The sequence below is a fragment of the Protopterus annectens genome, chromosome 4.part0 (assembly GCF_019279795.1).
Source record: "Protopterus annectens isolate FY-2018-M chromosome 4.part0, PAN1.0, whole genome shotgun sequence".
Classification (NCBI taxonomy): Eukaryota; Metazoa; Chordata; order Ceratodontiformes; family Protopteridae; genus Protopterus; species Protopterus annectens.
The window spans coordinates 940,571,360-940,591,419 of NC_056733.1; the positions used below are offsets into that span (position 1 = coordinate 940,571,360).

At 41.9% G+C, this 20,060-nt stretch overlaps 1 protein-coding gene across 1 annotated transcript in view; it reads right to left on the reverse strand.

The window, feature by feature from the left end:
* Positions 1–3,785: 3,785 nt before the first annotated feature.
* VPS37B (VPS37B subunit of ESCRT-I) overlaps positions 3,786–20,060 on the reverse strand; it is a 537,718-nt gene continuing 521,443 nt past the window's right edge. The window contains exon 4 of the mRNA XM_044068916.1: positions 3,786–4,475. Within this exon, the coding sequence (XP_043924851.1) occupies positions 3,978–4,475 (498 nt within the window). The 3' untranslated portion in view covers positions 3,786–3,977. The remainder of the gene's footprint in view (positions 4,476–20,060) is intronic.

Here is a 20,060-nt window from a genome sequence, read left to right on the forward strand (position 1 = left end):
TTCCATAAAGGCAGGTACCAGCGGGCTGCCTGGGTCTTCACCCTTCCTCAAGGGCAGGTAGCGGCGGTGCCTTTTCATCAACCTTGTGCTCATCACAGATGGAGAGCAGCATAAGAAGTTCTGGAAACCACCATAGGCACATGGATTATGCAGTACAGCTATGCCTGGGCTTTTGGACAGCTGCCTAGTATCCTTAGAAGAGCTGTCCGTCAGACCTTGCCTAGTGCCTCCTACACTGCTGTTTACGGCAAGATGCTAAGGACAACTTTGCTCTTCACTAAATGCTAAAGGATCACAAGGTTGAAACACTGGCACCTGGACAGTCATCAATGCTGTGTTCTGGTCCAAGCAAAAACACAAAAAAACATCATTTACTGGGGTCCTGACTCAGTCTGGTAATTGCATGTACACTTACAAGATTTAGGTTTTTCAAGCATTAATGTGGGAACTTTCCAACTATTATTCTGAAAGCCAAATTCTACAAGACACTAAAAAGTACTCTGGCTCCGTAACTCAGGGTGCACTGACATGACAGGGACTCCATATGTGGGTGCACTGACATGACAGGGACTCCATATGTGGGTGCACTGACATGACAGGGACTCCATATGTGGGTGCACTGACATGACAGGGACTCCATATGTGGGTGCACTGACATGACAGGGACTCCATATGTGGGTGCACTGACATGACAGGGACTCCATATGTGGGTGCACTGACATGACAGGGACTCCATATGTGGGTGAGGAATTAACAGTTTTATGACAGAGCAAGAAAGATGAGGCTGACTGTTTCATACAGTCATGGTCTACGGTACTTCAAACAGGATCAGTAATGGTGTCCAACTACAGGACATGTACATTTAAAAACCATATTTAAACTAACAGCATTTCTTCCATCTTATAGTATACAAATACTGACCAGGACTGGAAACATATGTTTTAAATACTCCAGTGAAGTGAACAAATACACAAAAGTAATCACTGAAAAGTTATTAAAACTACTGTTGAGATAAATATTTGCAAATCAGTGATGAGTAGATGGCCTGAAATATTAACAACCCCAATGTGCTATTCCACCCAAAAAAAGCAAGCTAGAGAGACAATAATGCACTACATAAAATGTCTTTTTAACACCAAGATTATCATGACCTACTCCTAATTGTGTTATGAGTGTATGCTACCATTCACTCGTACGAGAAATAGCCACGAGAAATCAAGACTTCCACAGGAACATCATGTGTGGTCTAAGTGGATGACGACTACAGCCTCAAAAAGTAAATAAACTTTGTTTGAGACAATTAGATAAAAGCTTTCTTTGCTTTTCCTCACTGCAGCAGATCTACATACAGCTTTTCATTAAGTTGTGGCAATCATAATGTAAACGTCTCAGCACATTACAGCAGTAGTGTGAACAAAGACTATAAGACATGCAGAGCCTTCAGGGAGGAGACAGCCCAACAGGAAAGAGTGGCGTTACAATTAAAGCCCGAACAAGAATGAACACTGACAAGTCCTGACACATTTAGAGGAGGTGTATTAACAGCATGAACGTTAATAATGATAAAGAATAAATGTAATGCACCATAAGCAGGCACACACGTCCCTGTCTTGGACCTGAAAAACTTCTCATGCCATAAAAAAGGCACCTTGCAAAGCAAAGGCTATGCTTTGAGCATACATACATTAGTGCATGAGGTTCCTCTCAGTGAAACATTTCCTTATCAGGAAACAGTGAGAAAAAGGTACCAACTGCAGACCAGACGAGATATTAAACCCAAAATGCTTTACTTGCTAGCGCTTTCATGCGGAAAATCACCACACTTCTTCAGACAACCTTGTCTGAAGAAGTGTGGTGATTTTCCGCATGAAAGCGCTAGCAAGTAAAGGATTTTGGGTTTAATATCTCGTCTGGTCTGCAGTTGGTACCTTTTTCTCGTTTTTCTTCGTTGTAGTTTTCCAGTTTAGTTGTTTTATCAGGAAACAGTGACGTATACATTTCTTTGCTAATGGCAAGGACAGCTGTGCTTCCAGTTGTACAAAATGTGGAAGGGATAATTATTACTTCAATCAAGTGAAAATAACACAAAATGAAAGCAGTCCTGCCATTTAACTTGGATGACACAATCCTTCCTGGTGTGACTAGGGCAAGACTTGAAGCATGAGACCTCTGCAATGCAGCAACACCTTCAAACATTCATCATAGAACATGTTTACAAGACAAAAGAAAAGGCATAATGAATAACATTTTTAACACGAAACTAACACTCAGCAGTTTACTACACTGAAAATAAAAGGGGCATGTTGTGGCAAAAAGTCCACAGTTTTCTTCCAGATGAAATATAACTTCTTCTGGACATGTAAACATTGTATGAATATTCTCTCAAGAGCCTAAAGGAAACAGCTGTACATGATGCATTTAAAAAAAAGTGCTTAATATGTTGCTATTAATTAAAAAAAACTTACAGTACGGATCTACTACATTCTTTACAGTCTAAGAACAGTTTTTTTAAAGATATGGTAGTCATACTATTTTTATAATTAGAAGGGTGAACTTTTTGGTGCAAATATACAAAAATAAACTAAATATTTTAACAAAGAAACTAGTTTTAAATTAGCCTGTTTCCAATGTAAACGGCAAACTATTAGTATCTCACATGTAGACAAACACGGTGCTTTTACTTCAGACACGTTTCCTTGAACTTCAACTGTTGCTTCCCAGCAGTTAATTCAGCCCGAGTATACAGCGAGTCCTAATTCATGTATAGCAAAACATAAACCTTCAAAATTGAACTTATAGGTATCTTTTTCCCTTGCTCATGTTCCAGTTTTTTTCCCTGCCTGAAAAACATTCACGCCTTTCACAGAAATCCATGAAAAATAATCCAAGACTAGAAATTGATATGGTCAGACACCTCTTCAAAACACTAAGGAAGTTCCTGTGCAAACATACTACACTTGGTCAGCCCTTAAGGAAAGTGAATAATCAGTATCTCACAAATAGAGTTTGGATCTCCGTTTTCTACAAATTCTAAGCAGTGTTAGTAAGGCACATCACGGTCATGCATATGTCATAAAGCACGGTTTCCAGAAACAGAAATTACAACAGCTGGTTCTGCAACATTTGTCTTGAAGGTACATTTCTCTTATCACACTGATTTTCAATTATCCCTGAACATCAGAATAAGAAATACAGCACATTGATTTTGATTATTATAAAACATTTTTGGAACAGTTTGTCACAGCAGACTGCAAAGCCAGATAAAAAATAAGTGCAGTGTGAAATCTATACAAAGCGTTTTGGTGATGTTCTGTGCAGCTAGAACTAGAACTGGTACTACATTAAATTTTGTCTGAATTTTTCATTTATTTGTACAAAAACTGTATGTCTTAAATATGGCAGAAGCAAACAAGCACTGTTCTAGCAGCTGTCAAACTGAAATCCAGAGTCAGTCCAGACATACAGTCTGTGCACAGATTTAATCAACATGGCACCAGATTAACAATGTTTCATCTGAAGTTAAATTTTTTCGTTCTTGACTACTAACTTTTGGCCACATGACAAAAGCAGACTTGTGTCAGGTGGTGCATTTTCTGCATCACTTTAACAGGCTACAACAAATATGAATTTCTAAACCTAATGTACTGTCCAAAAATTAAAAAAAAAAATGTAAGAGCACCTGTTCAGTGAAAGCCCATAAAATATGTATGTCCGCAGTTTTGACAAATCATTTAATACATACAAACAAAACACACTCAAAGATACCAGCCTCCTCACATGAGCCGTTAATAAATACCAGTTTTACTAATGAACAAACCTGCTTTGTAAAATCAAAAATATAAACATTTTTGTTTTGCTGGAAACCATCTTTTATATGCACAAATATACAGTGATGCACAAGGTCCGCATAGAAGAGAGGGCATACAAAGGTAACCTTTGAAGACACCTGTGCATTTTAGTTTTGGAAGCAGATGAATTTACTGAAAAATAAAACCAGGCTGTGGGGGCATACGAGCTGCTGGTCTTTGGGGTAGTGCAGGTGGGTACTGAGATGTGTAGGGTGTAGTAAACGGTATTGGTGCGTTTCCCACTCTTGGAGGAAGAGGAGGGCACGGAGTTACTGGGTAAGGAACTGAAGATGATCCTGGTCCAGCAGAGGACGTGGCAGCTGCAGCGGTAAATGGAGTTGGCAGTGCTCCTGTGGCAGATGGTGGCGGTGGTGGTATCCTGCGAGGCAGGGGAGTAGGTGTGCTGGTCGACTCTGTAGGGTAAGACACCTGAGATGTTGGAGTTTTTTCAGCCTGTACAGAAATTGACTGTACATGAACCGGTGGAAGTCTTGCCCCTTTTAACACCATTTCTTGAAGTTTCTCAATTTTTACACGTCGTACATGCGCCAGTTTGCGCTTGGTATGATACTCGTCAATGAAGGAGTCCAAAGAGATTTCCCCATCTAGAAATCTTTCTGCCATGTTCTGCAAAGCATAAATAATAAGCTGATCAATTTATTGGAAATTAATTTACTTGTATTTTTCTACATAATTTACAAAAGTACACAATGTCTTAACCATACTTCTGAAAAGAAAAAAGAAAAAAAAACTCTTATGATCCATTTAAGACTAGTGACTTTAGTTAGAATCCCCCCACCCTTTGCTTTAACATTTTAACAGTTCCTGCACAATCTCTGTACCAGTTCAGCTTTGGTTATCCTTGCCTCTAAAAACACCTGCTACTAACATACGGCATATACCAGAGTGCCATCATATTTATTCATTTTCTCTTTCTTTCTGATTCTCTGGTTTCACTTCCATCACTCCAGTTCTCCCTTCCAAAAATCCCTACTTATACTATTGCCTGGCACCTCTGACAAGGTAGCTGCTACAGTTACTTATACTTACCTACAAGAAAAGCTGTGATGCATCTTCACTGCACAAGCAGCAGGGGTACTGATAGGGGAGGCACATGACTGCCGTATAAACACCAGCACTGACGTGCACACTACAGTAACATTCACTACAGCAAGGGTACTGACAGGGGAGGCACATGACTGCCATATAAACAACAGCACTGACGTGCACACTACAGTAACACTCACCACAGCAAGGGTACTGACAGGGGAGGCACATGACTGCTATATAAACACCAGCACTGACGTGCACACTACAGTAACACTCACCACAGCAAGAGTACTGAGAGGGAAGGCACATGACTGCCATATAAAACAACAGCACTGATGTGCACACTACAGTAACACTCACCACAGCAAGGGTACTGATAGGGGAGGCACAAGACTGCCATATAAAAACCAGCACTGATGTGCACACTACAGTAACACTCACCACAGCAAGGGTACTGACAGAGGAGGCACAAGACTGCCATATAAAAACCAGCAGTGACGTGCACACTACAGTAACACTCACCACAGCAAGGGTACAGATAGGGGAGGCACAAGACTGCCATATAAAAACCAGCAGTGACGTGCACACTACAGTAACACACCACAGCAAGGGTACTGATAGGGGAGGCACAAGACTGCCGTATAAACACCAGCACTGACGTGCACACTACAGTAACACTCACCACAGCAAGGGTACTGACAGGGGAGGCACATGACTTCTATATAAACACCAGCACCGACGTGCACACTACAGTCACACTCACCACAGCAAGGGTACTGACAGGGGAGGCACAAGACTGCCATATAAAAACCAGCACTGACGTGCACACTATAGTAACACTCACCACAGCAAGGGTACTGACAGGGGAGGCACAAGACTGCCATATAAAAACCAGCAGTGACATGCACACTACAGTAACACTCACCACAGCAAGGGTACAGATAGGGGAGGTACAAGACTGCCATATAAAAAACAGCACTGACGTGCAAACTACAGTAACACTCACCACAGCAAGGGTACTGATAGGGGAGGCACAAGACTGCCATATAAAAACCAGCACTGATGTGCACACTACAGTAACACTCACCACAGCAAGGGTACTGATAGGGGAGGCACATGACTGCCATATAAAACCCAGCACTGACGTGCACACTACAGTAACACTGTACTGATAGGGGAGGCACATGACTGCCATATAAACATCAGCACTGATGTGCACACTACAGTAACACTCACCACAGCAAGGGTACAGATAGGGGAGGCACAAGACTGCCATATAAAAACCAGCAGTGACGTGCACACTACAGTAACACACCACAGCAAGGGTACTGATAGGGGAGGCACAAGACTGCCGTATAAACACCAGCACTGATGTGCACACTACAGTAACACTCACCACAGCAAGGGTACTGACAGGGGAGGCACATGACTGCCATATAAACACCAGCACCGACGTGCACACTACAGTAACACTCACCACAGCAAGGGTACTGACAGGGGAGGCACATGACTGCCATATAAAACACCAGCACTGATGTGCACACTACAGTAACACTCACCACAGCAAGGGTACTGACAGGGGAGGCACAAGACTGCCATATAAAAACCAGCACTGACGTGCACACTACAGTAACACTCACCACAGCAAGGGTACTGACAGGGGAGGCACAAGACTGCCATATAAAAACCAGCAGTGACGTGCACACTACAGTAACACTCACCACAGCAAGGGTACAGATAGGGGAGGTACAAGACTGCCATATAAAAACCAGCACTGACGTGCAAACTACAGTAACACTCACCACAGCAAGGGTACTGATAGGGGAGGCACAAGACTGCCATATAAAAACCAGCACTGACGTGCACACTACAGTAACACTCACCACAGCAAGGGTACTGATAGGGGAGGCACATGACTGCCATATAAAAACCAGCACTGACGTGCACACTACAGTAACACTGTACTGATAGGGGAGGCACATGACTGCCATATAAAAACCAGCACTGACGTGCACACTACAGTAACACTCACCACAGCAAGGGTACTGATAGGGGAGGCACAAGACTGCCATATAAAAACCAGCACTGACGTACACACTACAGTAACACTGTACTGATAGGGGAGGCACATGACTGCCATATAAACACCAGCACTGATGTGCACACTACAGTAACACTCACCACAGCAAGGGTACTGATAGGGGAGGCACAAGACTGCCGTATAAACACCAGCACTGACGTGCACACTACAGTAACACTCACCACAGCAAGGGTACGGATAGGGGAGGCACAAGACTGCCGTATAAAAACCAGCACTGACGTGCACACTACAGTAGCACTCACCACGAGCGTGCTTTCCCCTTTGGAGCCATGTGTAGTACCATGCATGCTTTCCCCTTTGGAGCCACATGCAGTACCATGCATGCTTTCCCCTTTGGAGCCACATGCAGTACCATGCATGCTTTCCCCTTTGGAGCCATGTGCAGTACCATGCATGCTTTCCCCTTTGGAGCCACATGCAGTACCATGCATGCTTTCCCCTTTGGAGCCACGTGCAGTACCATGCATGCTTTCCCCTTTGGAGCCACGTGCAGTACCATGCATGCTTTCCCCTTTGGAGCCACGTGCAGTACCATGCATGCTTTCCCCTTTGGAGCCACGTGCAGTACCATGCATGCTTTCCCCTTTGGAGCCACGTGCAGTACCATTTTTGTATGAAGTGTGTCTTAAGGTAAGCACAACACTAGCTCAATAACACCTTGCACAGATGTAAAACTACCCCAAGTATAATAGCCATCTACATTTATAATCAACAAGAGGAAGGAGGGATTCAAGTTTTACTATTACTTGTGGTGTAGGTCACTGTAACAGTACACCAATGTAGTCTGACAGCATCACAGACCGCAGGTTACCCACAGAAAGCAGACAGTCGCAGTGTCCATTGTAGCACACTCATGACAAATCCTGTCCTTCCTGTACATGTACGCTTAACATTTACAACATTTTATGAAAATATGGACAGCAAACTATGTTGCTGCTTTCAGAATGTCCTGACTGGACACCATTCTAAAGTAACCTGCAGATAGAGCTACTGCTTTGGTGGAACGTGCTCTAACAGGGTCTTTAAGTATAGGTCTGCCATTTAAAGTTTGTTGGAGGAAGGCAGGCCTTTTCTTCCCTTCTTGACAGGTGCACATTGCTGAAATGGTTTTCAGAAAAGAACACGTCTCTCATGCATGGTAACTCAGCCACCTACAAACATCCAATGTCTGCAGCAGATGTTCCATTGTATTCTGATTGTTTGAATAAAGTGGAAAGGGATGATGATGAAACTGGAAGCTAAAGAAACAAGGAGAGACTGGGATTTTGGATGCAGATCCTTAAAGAGAGTAACATTCAAAATATTATACTCAAAGTAGAAGAAAGTATTATAAAAAACTAAGCCAACATGGGAGTGGAGAAAGGAGATTCTGCTGATAGGGATGACTACAATTAGGGATACAGACAATAGGCAAGAGGGGGCTTGAATTTATTAGAGAAAACTGGCAAAAGAACTAAGGTGTTTGGAGGAAATAACTAGAGGGGGAAAGGTAACAGAACAGGAAGAGTCTAAAATTTATTTGAACTGTAGGCTAGAGATAGACTTCCCTATCAAGGACTAACATCAAAGTACAAGCAACGAGAAAGAAACAGGGGATCCTAAGTGGAAGATCAGCACTGGCAGAGTTTTTAGTAGACTCTAGAGCAGAAGCTGCTGTTAATGGGATAATTAGTAGGGAATATAAAATACTACATGATAACTATAAGAATCAATCAGAAGAGGTTAGAAAGGATTGGGAAGAGAGACTGGATAAGCAATTCACAAAAGAAACAATGGGAGATATAGGTATGTCTGACAAGCATGCAGCAAAGTCTAGAAGATTTAGGATCTTTGCATGAAAATGTTTACATAGTTATTTTTATACCCCAAGTAAACTCCAAATAATTTTTCCTCAGGTAGATGTGATGGGGAAGAAGAAAGAGGTAATTGGGAACTTATCTTCTGGGAGTGTAATGAGTTGGCAGACTTTAAAAATTCTCTGCAGGCTTCTCTCAGAGATAATAGTTGAGCAAATTGGTATGACTAAGGAAATTACTTTTTCAGTTACGATATAGAAGTGGAACTGTTTAGACATAGAAAGGTCTTGCGGAGTCTAGTTATGGTGGCATCCAAAAAAGCAATTACTAGGAAATGGAAGTCAAAGTCTAAAAGTGTACAAGAAGTAGTGAACAGAGTAACGGAGATAAACCAACTGGAAAAGGGAACAGAGTAACGGAGATAAACCAACTGGAAAAGGGAACAGAGTAACGGAGATAAACCAACTGGAAAAGGGAACAGAGTAACAGAGATAAACCAACTGGAAAAGGGAACAGAGTAACAGAGATAAACCAACTGGAAAAGGGAACAGAGTAACAGAGATAAACCAACTGGAAAAGGGTAGGAGTAAATTACATAAAAAAATAATAGAAATTGTGGGAACAGTACATGCAGATGAGGAATGAAGGCAGGATGTGAATGAGCTATGTAATGTCCAACAGTGACTGGACAGATGACCAGCGATGCATAATGTTTGAAACTAAAACTATACCAATATGGTTCGTTTTCATTTCCATAAATTGCCTTTGTTACAAGGGATAATTCAATAAAGATGCTTGGTTAATTTAAAAACAGACGTTTAATAGACTGATATAGTCTCAGAAGAAGAGACTTTTGAAATGAAAGATGACTTGGGCTTCAGACTTCTTAGCATTGGAAAGCTATATAACAAGATCTGCATTACAGCTCCTGCCTAGGAAAATGGGTTTCCAAAAAGAAAACAGTGGTTATGGATCAGTGCTCTATCCTGGTTAAATTTACATTAATGATAGTTAATGGTTGTATAGTCTACTGGTTTGAAGGCAGGCAAAGTTAACTTTTATAAATTAAACTGAAATGTCAAGGAGGATAAATCTGTCTTACATCCCCTATTGAAATGTCGGCACTCAAAATGCACAGTCCCGAAAAGCCAAAAGACCAAAAACAGGAGATAAGTGAATCCTGAAAATTGCTAATCTGCTTAAAACTTCTTTTTGCAGGAGGAGAAGCCCCCTGCACTCTCTCATGTAGGGGGCAACCCCCCAAACGCACATATACCAACTCTTGAGATCACCATACATCGGAGAAAGGGCAATATTCCGAGAAACAGCATCTCAGATTTAGTATACAGCAAAAAAAAAAAACCCCAAAAAAACAAACGGCTAAACACCTAGTACAGAGTTTATTTTTACATTTGTTAACCAGGTTAGTCTGTCTGGGTTCTTAGAAGCCCTTTTTCAGCAGAGACCAGAGGGGAAAAGCCCCCCCCCCCCAAAAAAAAAAAGTAAACAAATAGTAAGAACAAAGATAAACACAAATCACATTTTAAATATACATACTTCTGAAGTAATTACATAACATGCAATAAAAGAATATATAGAATGGATAAAACACAATACAATACATTTATGGAAATTTTCACATAGTATGGCAAGAAACTAAGCAGAAATATGGTAAGACTAAGGTCAGTACATTGCTGAACCAAGGTACTAGGTATGAAGTAAGGAAATATACAGATAACGTTGTGTGAACTTTGGAAGTTAATAAATAAATTAAAGAACAGTAATAAGGGATTATGGGAATTGAGTATAACATGAGCTAACTAGTATGGAATATGACGGAAAAAACGTGTAGGTAGTAGTGAGAGAGAGCAGAGTTCCAAACAAAACAATCCAAGAATAAAAAGCAAAAGAAATTCACAAAATGATGCAAGAACAAGTTTAATAGCAAAGCTTTCGAGATAAAACTCTTCTTCAGTACTTAAAATCAAACAAAAACATTCTCAAATATACACATACACACACACCACATGAACAAATTCAAACCAATAGAAGAGCAACAACAACAAAGTAATTAAAATAAACAACTGAATGCTTGCTTCATGGAAAGAAACCGCCTTTTATGAACAAGGTTTTAAAACGCAGAGTATCATTCAGCTCAGGGGCACATCGGGTTGAAATTAATCCACCGCTATTTGACATTCTCAGGTATTCAGCATAATATCCCCTCCTCTAAAACTTCTTTCAATGCGTTTTATAACCCTAAATGTAAAATTATAAGTTTTATCTGAACTTGTACGTTTAGCTAAGGCATTACTTCCCACCACCTCCCTACATATGTCAGACAGGTGTTGGGCTACCCTTTCTTTTAACATCCTGTTCTTTTTTCCCAACATAAAATGAAATGCATTTTTCACAGGTGGCCAAGTAAACCACATTCTTGGTTTTACAGGAGGCAAACATATGAAAATAAAATGTCTTACTTGTATTAGGGTGCTCTAAGAATGCTATAGTGCCTTGCTACAATTGCCAGTTTTGTTGTTACATATGTTTTTGTACACCACTGGTTGAGAAGAAAAGTCTGAATGAGGATGTCAAAGCTAGAATCAGAGGGTCTGCAATCAACTGGCACAGTGTCAGGGGTAGAATGCAACAGAAGAATGTCAAAGAAGCTAAGATGTGCAAAACAGTGGTGTGAGCACTACTACTGTATGGTACAGAAACCTGGGCATTGAGGGCATAGCAGTTGAGGAAGCTAGAGAGGATGAAGATGAAGTGCTTGAAACTGGTGCTAGGACACACGCTGTTAGACAAGAAATGAGGACATCAGAGCAAAAACCCAAGTGGCACCAGTTGCAAAGAAGGTCAGAGAGAACAGATTACAGTGGTTTGGGCACATGTGAGGAGAAAACAGAAGCCAAACTTGTGAAGATTTGTGACAGAGCAGAAGAACATAAAAGGAAACGAGGGCACCCAGCAAAGAGATTGGCTGGATTGTGTGAGAAAAGGCCAGCGACAGTCCAGCGCGAGTGTCAAAGAAGGCAGGAGAGTGACATTGAATTGCGAGAGATGGCGACAGTTGATGCAGAACTCCGACCTTGTATAGAAGATGGGGAAAATGTGGGTTGATGACCCAGATTCCAGTTTTGGTGTTAAATTCATCTGCACTCTTCTCCTCCTGAAACATAAAAAATGTGGATTATCTGGCAAAAATGGCTAAAGAGAAATGAGTGACTAGCTTGGAAAAAAAGCGCAGTATCGTTAAACAGAAGGAGGCATAAGGATATTGTAGTGGCTTATGTTGATCCATGGCAAGGACATGGGTGCATTAAAAAGCAACTAAGGATCAGAAGAGATTTAGAAGTAGGAATTTTATATGTAGATTGATTTTGAATAAGTTACCTGTTAAATGAGAGGTGAATTACAAAGTGATGAATGAAAGATTGTTATTGTAAAAAGGGAGAAACATTAAGGAATGGAGTTTGAACAAGTTCAGATGGCATGGAAATATGTATATGAATGGGATTTGTTAAAAGTTGAAAAAACTGTGAATGTGATCTTGTTTAGTGAATATCAAAGTAAAGGTAAAGAAGTGAAAGAAATTGATGTGCAAATGTTTCATGCGGCCTGGGAAATATGGAAAGACAGAAGTGCTGAGGCTCTAAAAGGGTAATGGGTGTTGTACTAAGGAAAACTGCTAATGTAGTTAGGACAGAAGGAGTGCAGATAAAATAAAAGCAATACTTTGTTTTATAATGGAAGATGGAATGTTTTAATGTTCATTGTATATGCATAAATCTAAACATTCAAACTCTCATAAATGCCATGGGATCTTTTACATCCACTTGAGTTATCACCAGTTCAGGTAGATGACATCACGGTTTAATGTCTCATCTGAATTTGTGTCAACACAAACGTAAGTGAAGGAAAAACAAGGCCTTCTCAGATATTTTCAGGTGAAGAGAACTTTGTTCCATATAGATCCACCCCCTCAACGTGGATTCCCAATCGTTGAGCCCTCCTTCAGAGGACATCATCTTTTCTGAGACTAAACTTTATATGGGATATTTTTTGAATGACCTATAACAGAACTTTCTTCATCAAAAGGGGGATGCACAGAAAGTGAACAGGCTGAGATAGTCTGAGTCAATTATTCCCCTTTCAGACATTTAAAGATGCCATGAAAGTGACTTACCGGCATTCTGCCGTCCAAGGAGCAGCCAGACTGAATGGGCTCATGCTATCTGACGGGATTTGTCTAATAGTCGTCCATCTGACTTTGTCTGTTTTCTAACGTAAGAAAGCTAATGTTTTTGGTTACTCTGCCTTTTGATACAAAATCAGAATTGTTGGATATGTTACAGGAAAAAAAGTGTGCACATGAAACAGTTTGGATGTTGGGATAGAACCTTTTCCATTTGTCAGCATAAGACTTTCTAGTCTAGTCACCAACAGCCAGGGCTGCTTTAGCAATAACTCACCTTATCTCTACTCTACTCTATGCCTCTCCCATTTATACAAATCTTTCTAAAAGTAACCTCAGCAAACTAGCAGTATCCTATAATAATATTGCTCGATTTGCTACTACCTCCCCTTTCAGGACTCATCACTGCCTTAACCTAAAACAACTTGGCTGGCTTGAGTTTCTACACCATTTACAATATCTCCAGCTTGCTATAGCCCATAAGATCCTCTCGCAACCCACAAATACACCAATACTCTCAAGCCTTTTCATCCCCTACAACAATCCTAAAAACCTACGGTCATCCAACAAACTTCTTATTAACACCTGCAGATCTTATAACTTAGCAGGTGATACCCTGTTCTCTAACACTGTTGGAAAGTTATGGAATTCACTTCCTACTGACCTCACTTCTCTGTCATCTCTTACACTATTTAAAAAGAAACTAAAATCATATCTCAACATACACTGGTTATGTTCCTGCACGAACCCTGGCTAACGTCCTACATCTCAACAACATTGTAAACTTACTGTCTTGCATTTTTACAGTATCCCTTACTGCCCTTGCTAAGTTCATTCAAAGTATTGTAGTTTAATACTATTTTTAATTAATGCTCTCTATTGCTACTATGTGAGGGAAAAAATATTTAATTTTTGCTTACTTCTTAAACTCCTACCACTTTCTAATTTAGTTTTTTGCATGTATCTTTACCGTTACTCCTTTGTATATCTTATACTATAGTTTTATATTTTATACTTTGTATTTTGCATTTTTGTATTTTTTCTATTCTATATGTCTTTGGAGCTTTTCTCCCCGGGCCTCTACTGAAAATGGACATGTATCCAGCTAGACTAGCCCGGTCAACAAATGTAAAATAAAATAAAATAAAAAATAAAATAAAATAAAATAGTGCTAGGGCATCTGGCCTCATGTATAACATCTAGAAAGTACAGATGTGTACACTTACCATAAATGTAGATGTTCAAATGTATTCACTGTTGCAGTCATCACATATAGGTTATCTGCCTGCAGGTAGTCTTCAGTCGGCCTGAATATCAGTCTTGGGATTTCTGCATCAGATGCTGTCGCTTCTTCCATGACGTCAGGTTGTCAGGGGTATAAAACATACAGCAGACTCCATTACATCAGTTTTTCTTGCCTCAGATGTCAGGAGCCCCCTAAATAGGAAGCAATTACATTGTGTGGAACACCCTCAGCAAAAAGCAAATACCAATAATATAATGTATGCCAAACAAAAAGGATACGTAGAAATAAAGAGAAGTTGGGGGCAAGAGGGAGGGTAACCAGGACTGCAACAGTGAATACACTCAAACATCTACATTTATGGTAAGTGTACACAACTGTACTATGTTCTTCGTGTTTCACTGTTGCAGTCATCACATTTGGGTCGATTCCCAAAGCTGAGGATGGGTGGAGGCAGTCAAGAAGCATTAGGGCTGGCAAGCAGGCCCTGTAAAACTGCTGTGGCAAATCCAGCTCTGGATTTAGAAAAGATACGCAAGTGGTAATGCTTGGTGAAAGTGTGTACAGAGCTCCAAGTTGCAGCTTCCAGGATGTCCCTGGTAGGGACTCCCCTGAGAAATGCTGTAGAGGTAGATATATAGCCCTAGTGGAATGTGTTCTGACCCCTGTGGGGTAGGTTTCCCATGGTGCTGGTAGCAGAAATGGATGCAGTGTGCTATCCATTTGGAAATGGCTTGTTTTGAAATGGCCTTACCCTCTGCCCCTGTAGCAAAGCTGACTAGCAGCTGGTCAGTTTTCCTGAAAGGCTTAGTCCTGTCAAGGTAGAACCTGAGCTGTCTGTGCACGTCCAAGGAGTGCAGGATCCTTTCCCCTTTATTCTGAGGATTACTTGGGCATAAATGATGGGTTAGTCCTGAAGGAAATCCTGTTCGCATGGAAGATAATGAAGGGTTCCACGGCCATAAGGGTCTGCAATCCAGACACTCTTCTTGCTGAAATGATGACTAGACGTAAAGCTGTTTTCCATGAGAGGAATTTTAACACTGCTGTAGCAGCAGGTTCAAAGGGAGGAAGCGTGAGCTTTTCCAAAATAAAGTTAAGGTCCCAGGCTGGAGTGGGAGCTCTCCTGGGGGGGGGGGGGTCTTAAATTTTTGGATCCTCTCAGGAACTGTTTGACCAGAGGGTGAGAGAAGAGGGGTGGTGGCTCAGCATTATAATGAGCTGAGATGGCAGAGGCATGAATCTTAATTGAAGAGAAGGATAGGCCTTTGTGGAGCATTTCTGTTAAGTAATCTAGTATACGAGGTAAGCTGGCGACAGTTGTGTCCATTCCCTGAGACTGGCTCCAAGAACAGTATCTTTTCCACTTTTCCGCATAGGATTTTCTAGTACTAGGCCTCCTTGCCTCAAGGATGACATCCAGCACCTGTTTACTGAGGGCTGCTAGTGATGAGTTCAGGGGATGAGCCAGGCTGCTAGGTTCAGGGTCTGTAGCTGAGGATGCAAAATCTGTCCCCCCTGCTGGAAAGTACAGTTTTGTACCTACCATAAATGTAGATGTCCGAACTGGATAGCATCTGCAGTCATAACAACTGGGTTGTCCTGTCGTCAGGCAGCCCTTCAGTCGGCCGGATTCCAAAGTCCGGGTCCGGCTTCGGCTGATGTCGCACTCCACCCGACGTCATCTCTGTTGGTCTTCGGGTATAAAAGCATCAGCCGACGCCATTTTCCTCAGTGTTTCTTGCCCCAGATGCCAGAAGCCCTCTTGCAGGCTAAAATTTGGATAGATGCCAATGTTTCCAAATAGATAGAGGTAAACACAACAATAAGCATGTATGTACATATATACAAGCAAATACACCATAAAAGACTCCCCCCAACAGCTAGCTATTAGAAGGGTAAACACCCTAGGAGTACCACAGAGGGGAAGGAGGGAGGGTAATCCTGACTGCAGATGCTATCCAGTTCGGACATCTACATTTATGGTAGGTACAAAACTGTACTATGTCCTTCATGGATGCATCTGCAGTCATAACAACTGGGTAGAATACCATAGCCAACTAGGGGAGGAGGATAAAAGTAGATTATGGTGTGTTTAGGATCCCTTGCAGTACAGCAGTGGCAAACCCTGCTCGGGATCTGGAATATAGAGGCAAATTATAATGCTTGGCAAATGTATGCACGGAGGTCCAAGTAGCCGCCTCAATAATGTCTTTGGTTGCCACTCCTCGTAAGAAGGCTGTGGTAGTGGCTGTTGCCCTTGTAGAATGAGGTCTTATGTTCTGTGGAATTGGTTTTCCATGGAAGGAGTAACAGAATCGTATGCAGTTTCCTATCCATTTGGAGATTGTCTGTTTGGAAATAGCTTTTCCTTCCCTTCCTGTTGCGTAGGCTACAAAAAGTTGGTCAGTCTTTCTGCTATTTTTTGTTCTGTCCAAGTAGTAGCGTAGCTGTCTATGTACATCCAAGGTATGCAGTATTCTTTCCCTCTGTTTTGTGGGTTGGGAAAGAAGGTAGGTAGGTGGATTGCCTGGTTTAAAGACACTCTGGATACCACCTTGGGCATAAATGTAGGATTAGTCCTCATGGACACTCTATCTTGGTGGAAGATTAGGAAGGGTTGCACTGCCATTAAGGCCTGTAGTTCTGAAACCCTCCTTGCTGAAGTAATTGCCAGTAGGAAAGCAGTTTTCCATGACAGGTGTTGTAGGTCTGCTGTTGCTGCTGGTTCAAAGGGTGATAGTGTCAATTTTTCTAGCACAAAGTTCAAATCCCAAGCTGGTAATGGTGGTTTCCTTGGAGGTTTTACATTCTTGATTCCTCTGAGGAACTGCCTGAGCAAAGGGTGCGAAAAACAGGTGGATCAAAGCTGTATTCTGCTGAAATAGCTGATGCATGTATCTTGATGGAGGAGTAGGACAGGCCTGAATGAAGAAGTTCGCCAGATACTCCAGAATGTTAGGCATATCTATGTTTGACACATCTTTTCCTCTTTCTGTACTCCAAATGACAAACCTTTTCCATTTTCCAGCATAGTTCCTTCTTGTTGAAGGTCTGCGTGCTTCAAGAATAATGTCTTTTACTCTTTGGGAAAGTTCTGGATTAGCTGCTGCTATGTGATGTTCCATGCAGTTAGTTGCAACGTTTTAGGTTTGGATGTATGATGCTGTAGTTGTTCTGAGTTAACATCAAAGGCATCAGGGTATTGGCCACATATTGTTCGAGACATGCTCCTCAGTAGTGGGTACCAGTGTTGTCTTGGCCAGTTCGAGCTATCAGGATTATCCTTGGACGTTCTTCCTTGATTTTCAGTAGTACCTTGTGTATCAAAGGAAGAGGTGGGAATGCATATGCTGTTAGGCCTTTCCAGTTGAAAGAGAGCGAATCCACTTTCCATACTAGTGGGTGGAATGTCCTTGTGCAGAATTTTTTGAGCTGGTGATTGAGAGGTGATGCGAATAGGTCTATCTGTGGCATTCCCCATTTCTTTGAGATGGTCTTGAAGATGTCCGGGTGCAGCTTCCATTCGTGGGCATCCGAAGTGGTTCTGCTTAATATGTCTGCTAGAGTATTGTCTTTCCCCGGTACAAATATTGCCTGTAACTGGATGTTGTAGCTGAGTGCCAGGGTCCACAGCTCCAAGGTCATTCTGCATAGGGGGTATGAATGAGTGCCTCCCTGTTTGTTGATGTACCACATGACTGTGGTGTTGTCTGTCCTTATCAACTGGCCCTCCTTGAGAAATGGTTTGAACTTTTGGATTGCCAGTTTTACTGCCAGCATTTCTTTTAGGTTGATGTGCAGGTGAAGTTGATCCTGTGTCCACAATCCTTGCACGCATTTGTCCAGCATGTGGGCCCCCATCCTAGGTCTGAAGCGTCTGTTGTGATGGTCTGGCTTGCTTGACCTCTGCAAAAGGGTAGGCCTGGGTTTGACTGGCATGCCTGAGCCCACCATAGGAACTCCTGTTTTAAGCATGGAATTAGTGGGATTTCTGTTTCTAGACTGTGTCTGTGTTGGGACCATAAATTCTTTAGGTACCACTGTAGTTTTCTCATATGTAGTCTGGCAAATGGAACCAAGATTATGCATGATGCCATGAAGCCCAAGGCCTGCAGTACTTTTCTTGCTGTTAACTTGTTCAGTTTTGTTAGTGCCAAGAAGTAAAGAGGAAGTTCTTTTGTTTTTCTGTAGTCAGGAATGCCATTTGTTTTACTGTGTCCAATTCAGCCCAAGAATGTCCTTGTTTGGGATGGTATCAGCCTTGACTTTTGTAAATTGACTGTGTATCCCAGTGCTTGTAGCAAGTAAATGACCCTTTGTAAATCTGTTGTCAGCTTGCTTTTGTTGTCCCCTTGTAGCAGGCAGTCGTCCAGGTATGGGTAAATTTGAATTCCCTGTAGTCTGCAATGGGCGATTACTGATGCCAGGCATTTTGTGAATACTCTGGGCGCAGTAGATAAGCCAAAGGGCAATGCTGAGAATTGATAGTGCTCTGATCCTGCAAGAAATCTGAGGTATCTTCTGCAGATTGGTCGAATGGGGACGTGCAGGTATGCCTCCTTGAGATCTAGAGTTACCAGCCAAGACTCCTTGCCCAGCATGGGAAGAAGCTGCTGTAGGGTCAGCATTTTGAATTTTGGGACAATGATGTATGTATTTAAGGTGGACAGGTCGAGAATTGGTCTCCAACTTTTTCCCTTTCTTGGAACTAGGAATAGTCTGGAATAGAACCCCTTTCCTTGCTCTGCTGTTGGCACTCTTTCCACAGCTCTCATGTTTGTTAACTCCATTATCTGGCGTAGAGCCTCTGTTTTTTGATTTAGAGGTAGATTTGGCATTCCTCTTTTGACTGGTAAAGTGTGGAAGTGAAACCGTAACCTTGATCTATGGTTTGTAAAATCCACTTGTCTTTTGTTATGCAGTGCCAGTTCCTTGAAAATAAGGTTAACTTTCCGCCTAGAGGAGCTGCTATTTGTTCCCTGGTAGGCGGATTTAGGGTTAAGTCACTGTGGTTGTGCTGATGTAGTGGCAGTGGCTGTGTCTGTGCCTCTGTTGTTACCTTGCCACTGTCGTCCTCTGTAGGCACCTCCTCTGGATTGGTTTCTGCCTCTGGAACGTCTATTCCTGCCCCTTGGAAATTTTGTGGAGTCAGGAAAGGACCAATTTTTGGCAGGCCAGTTCCTGCTAAACCTTGGGGGTTGAACCTGCAAGAAATCTTTAACAGTTTGAACAGATTTTGCCTTTTCTTCCATTTTCTTCATAACCTGCTGGGCAGGTGTACCAAACAAACTTGTCTTGTCCATAGGAGCATCTAGCAGCTTAGCTTTAACATGATCCGGTAAAGCTTGTTCCTTTAGCCATGCATGCCTTCTTATCACTGTGCCTGTCATGGCTGATCTAAATGAAGCCTCCAGTGCATCATAGCCACATTTTAAGGAATGGTTGCTAACCTGTTGTATGTTATTTATCATCTCTAATACATATTTCTTATCAAGAGATTCATCAGTGGTTAGTTTTTTAGTTAACTGATCAAGCATAAACTCTTGGTATTGTATCATGTGAAACTGACAGTTTAAAGCTCTAGCTGAGAGAGTAGCTGAAGTGTAGACCTTTTTACCCCATCTGTCTAATGACCTTGCTTCCCTTTCAGAAGGGGTAGGGCTTTTAGCTATGGTCGCGGCTACTGCCTTGGGACCCTGGGATATAGTTTCTGGGTCTGCAAGTGGGGCCTTGTAAAGGTGGTGAAGAGTATCTGGCACCCTGTAAAATCTGTCTGGTTTGGCAGGGGCTGGGGGTAAAGAATCTGGAGCGGAGCAAA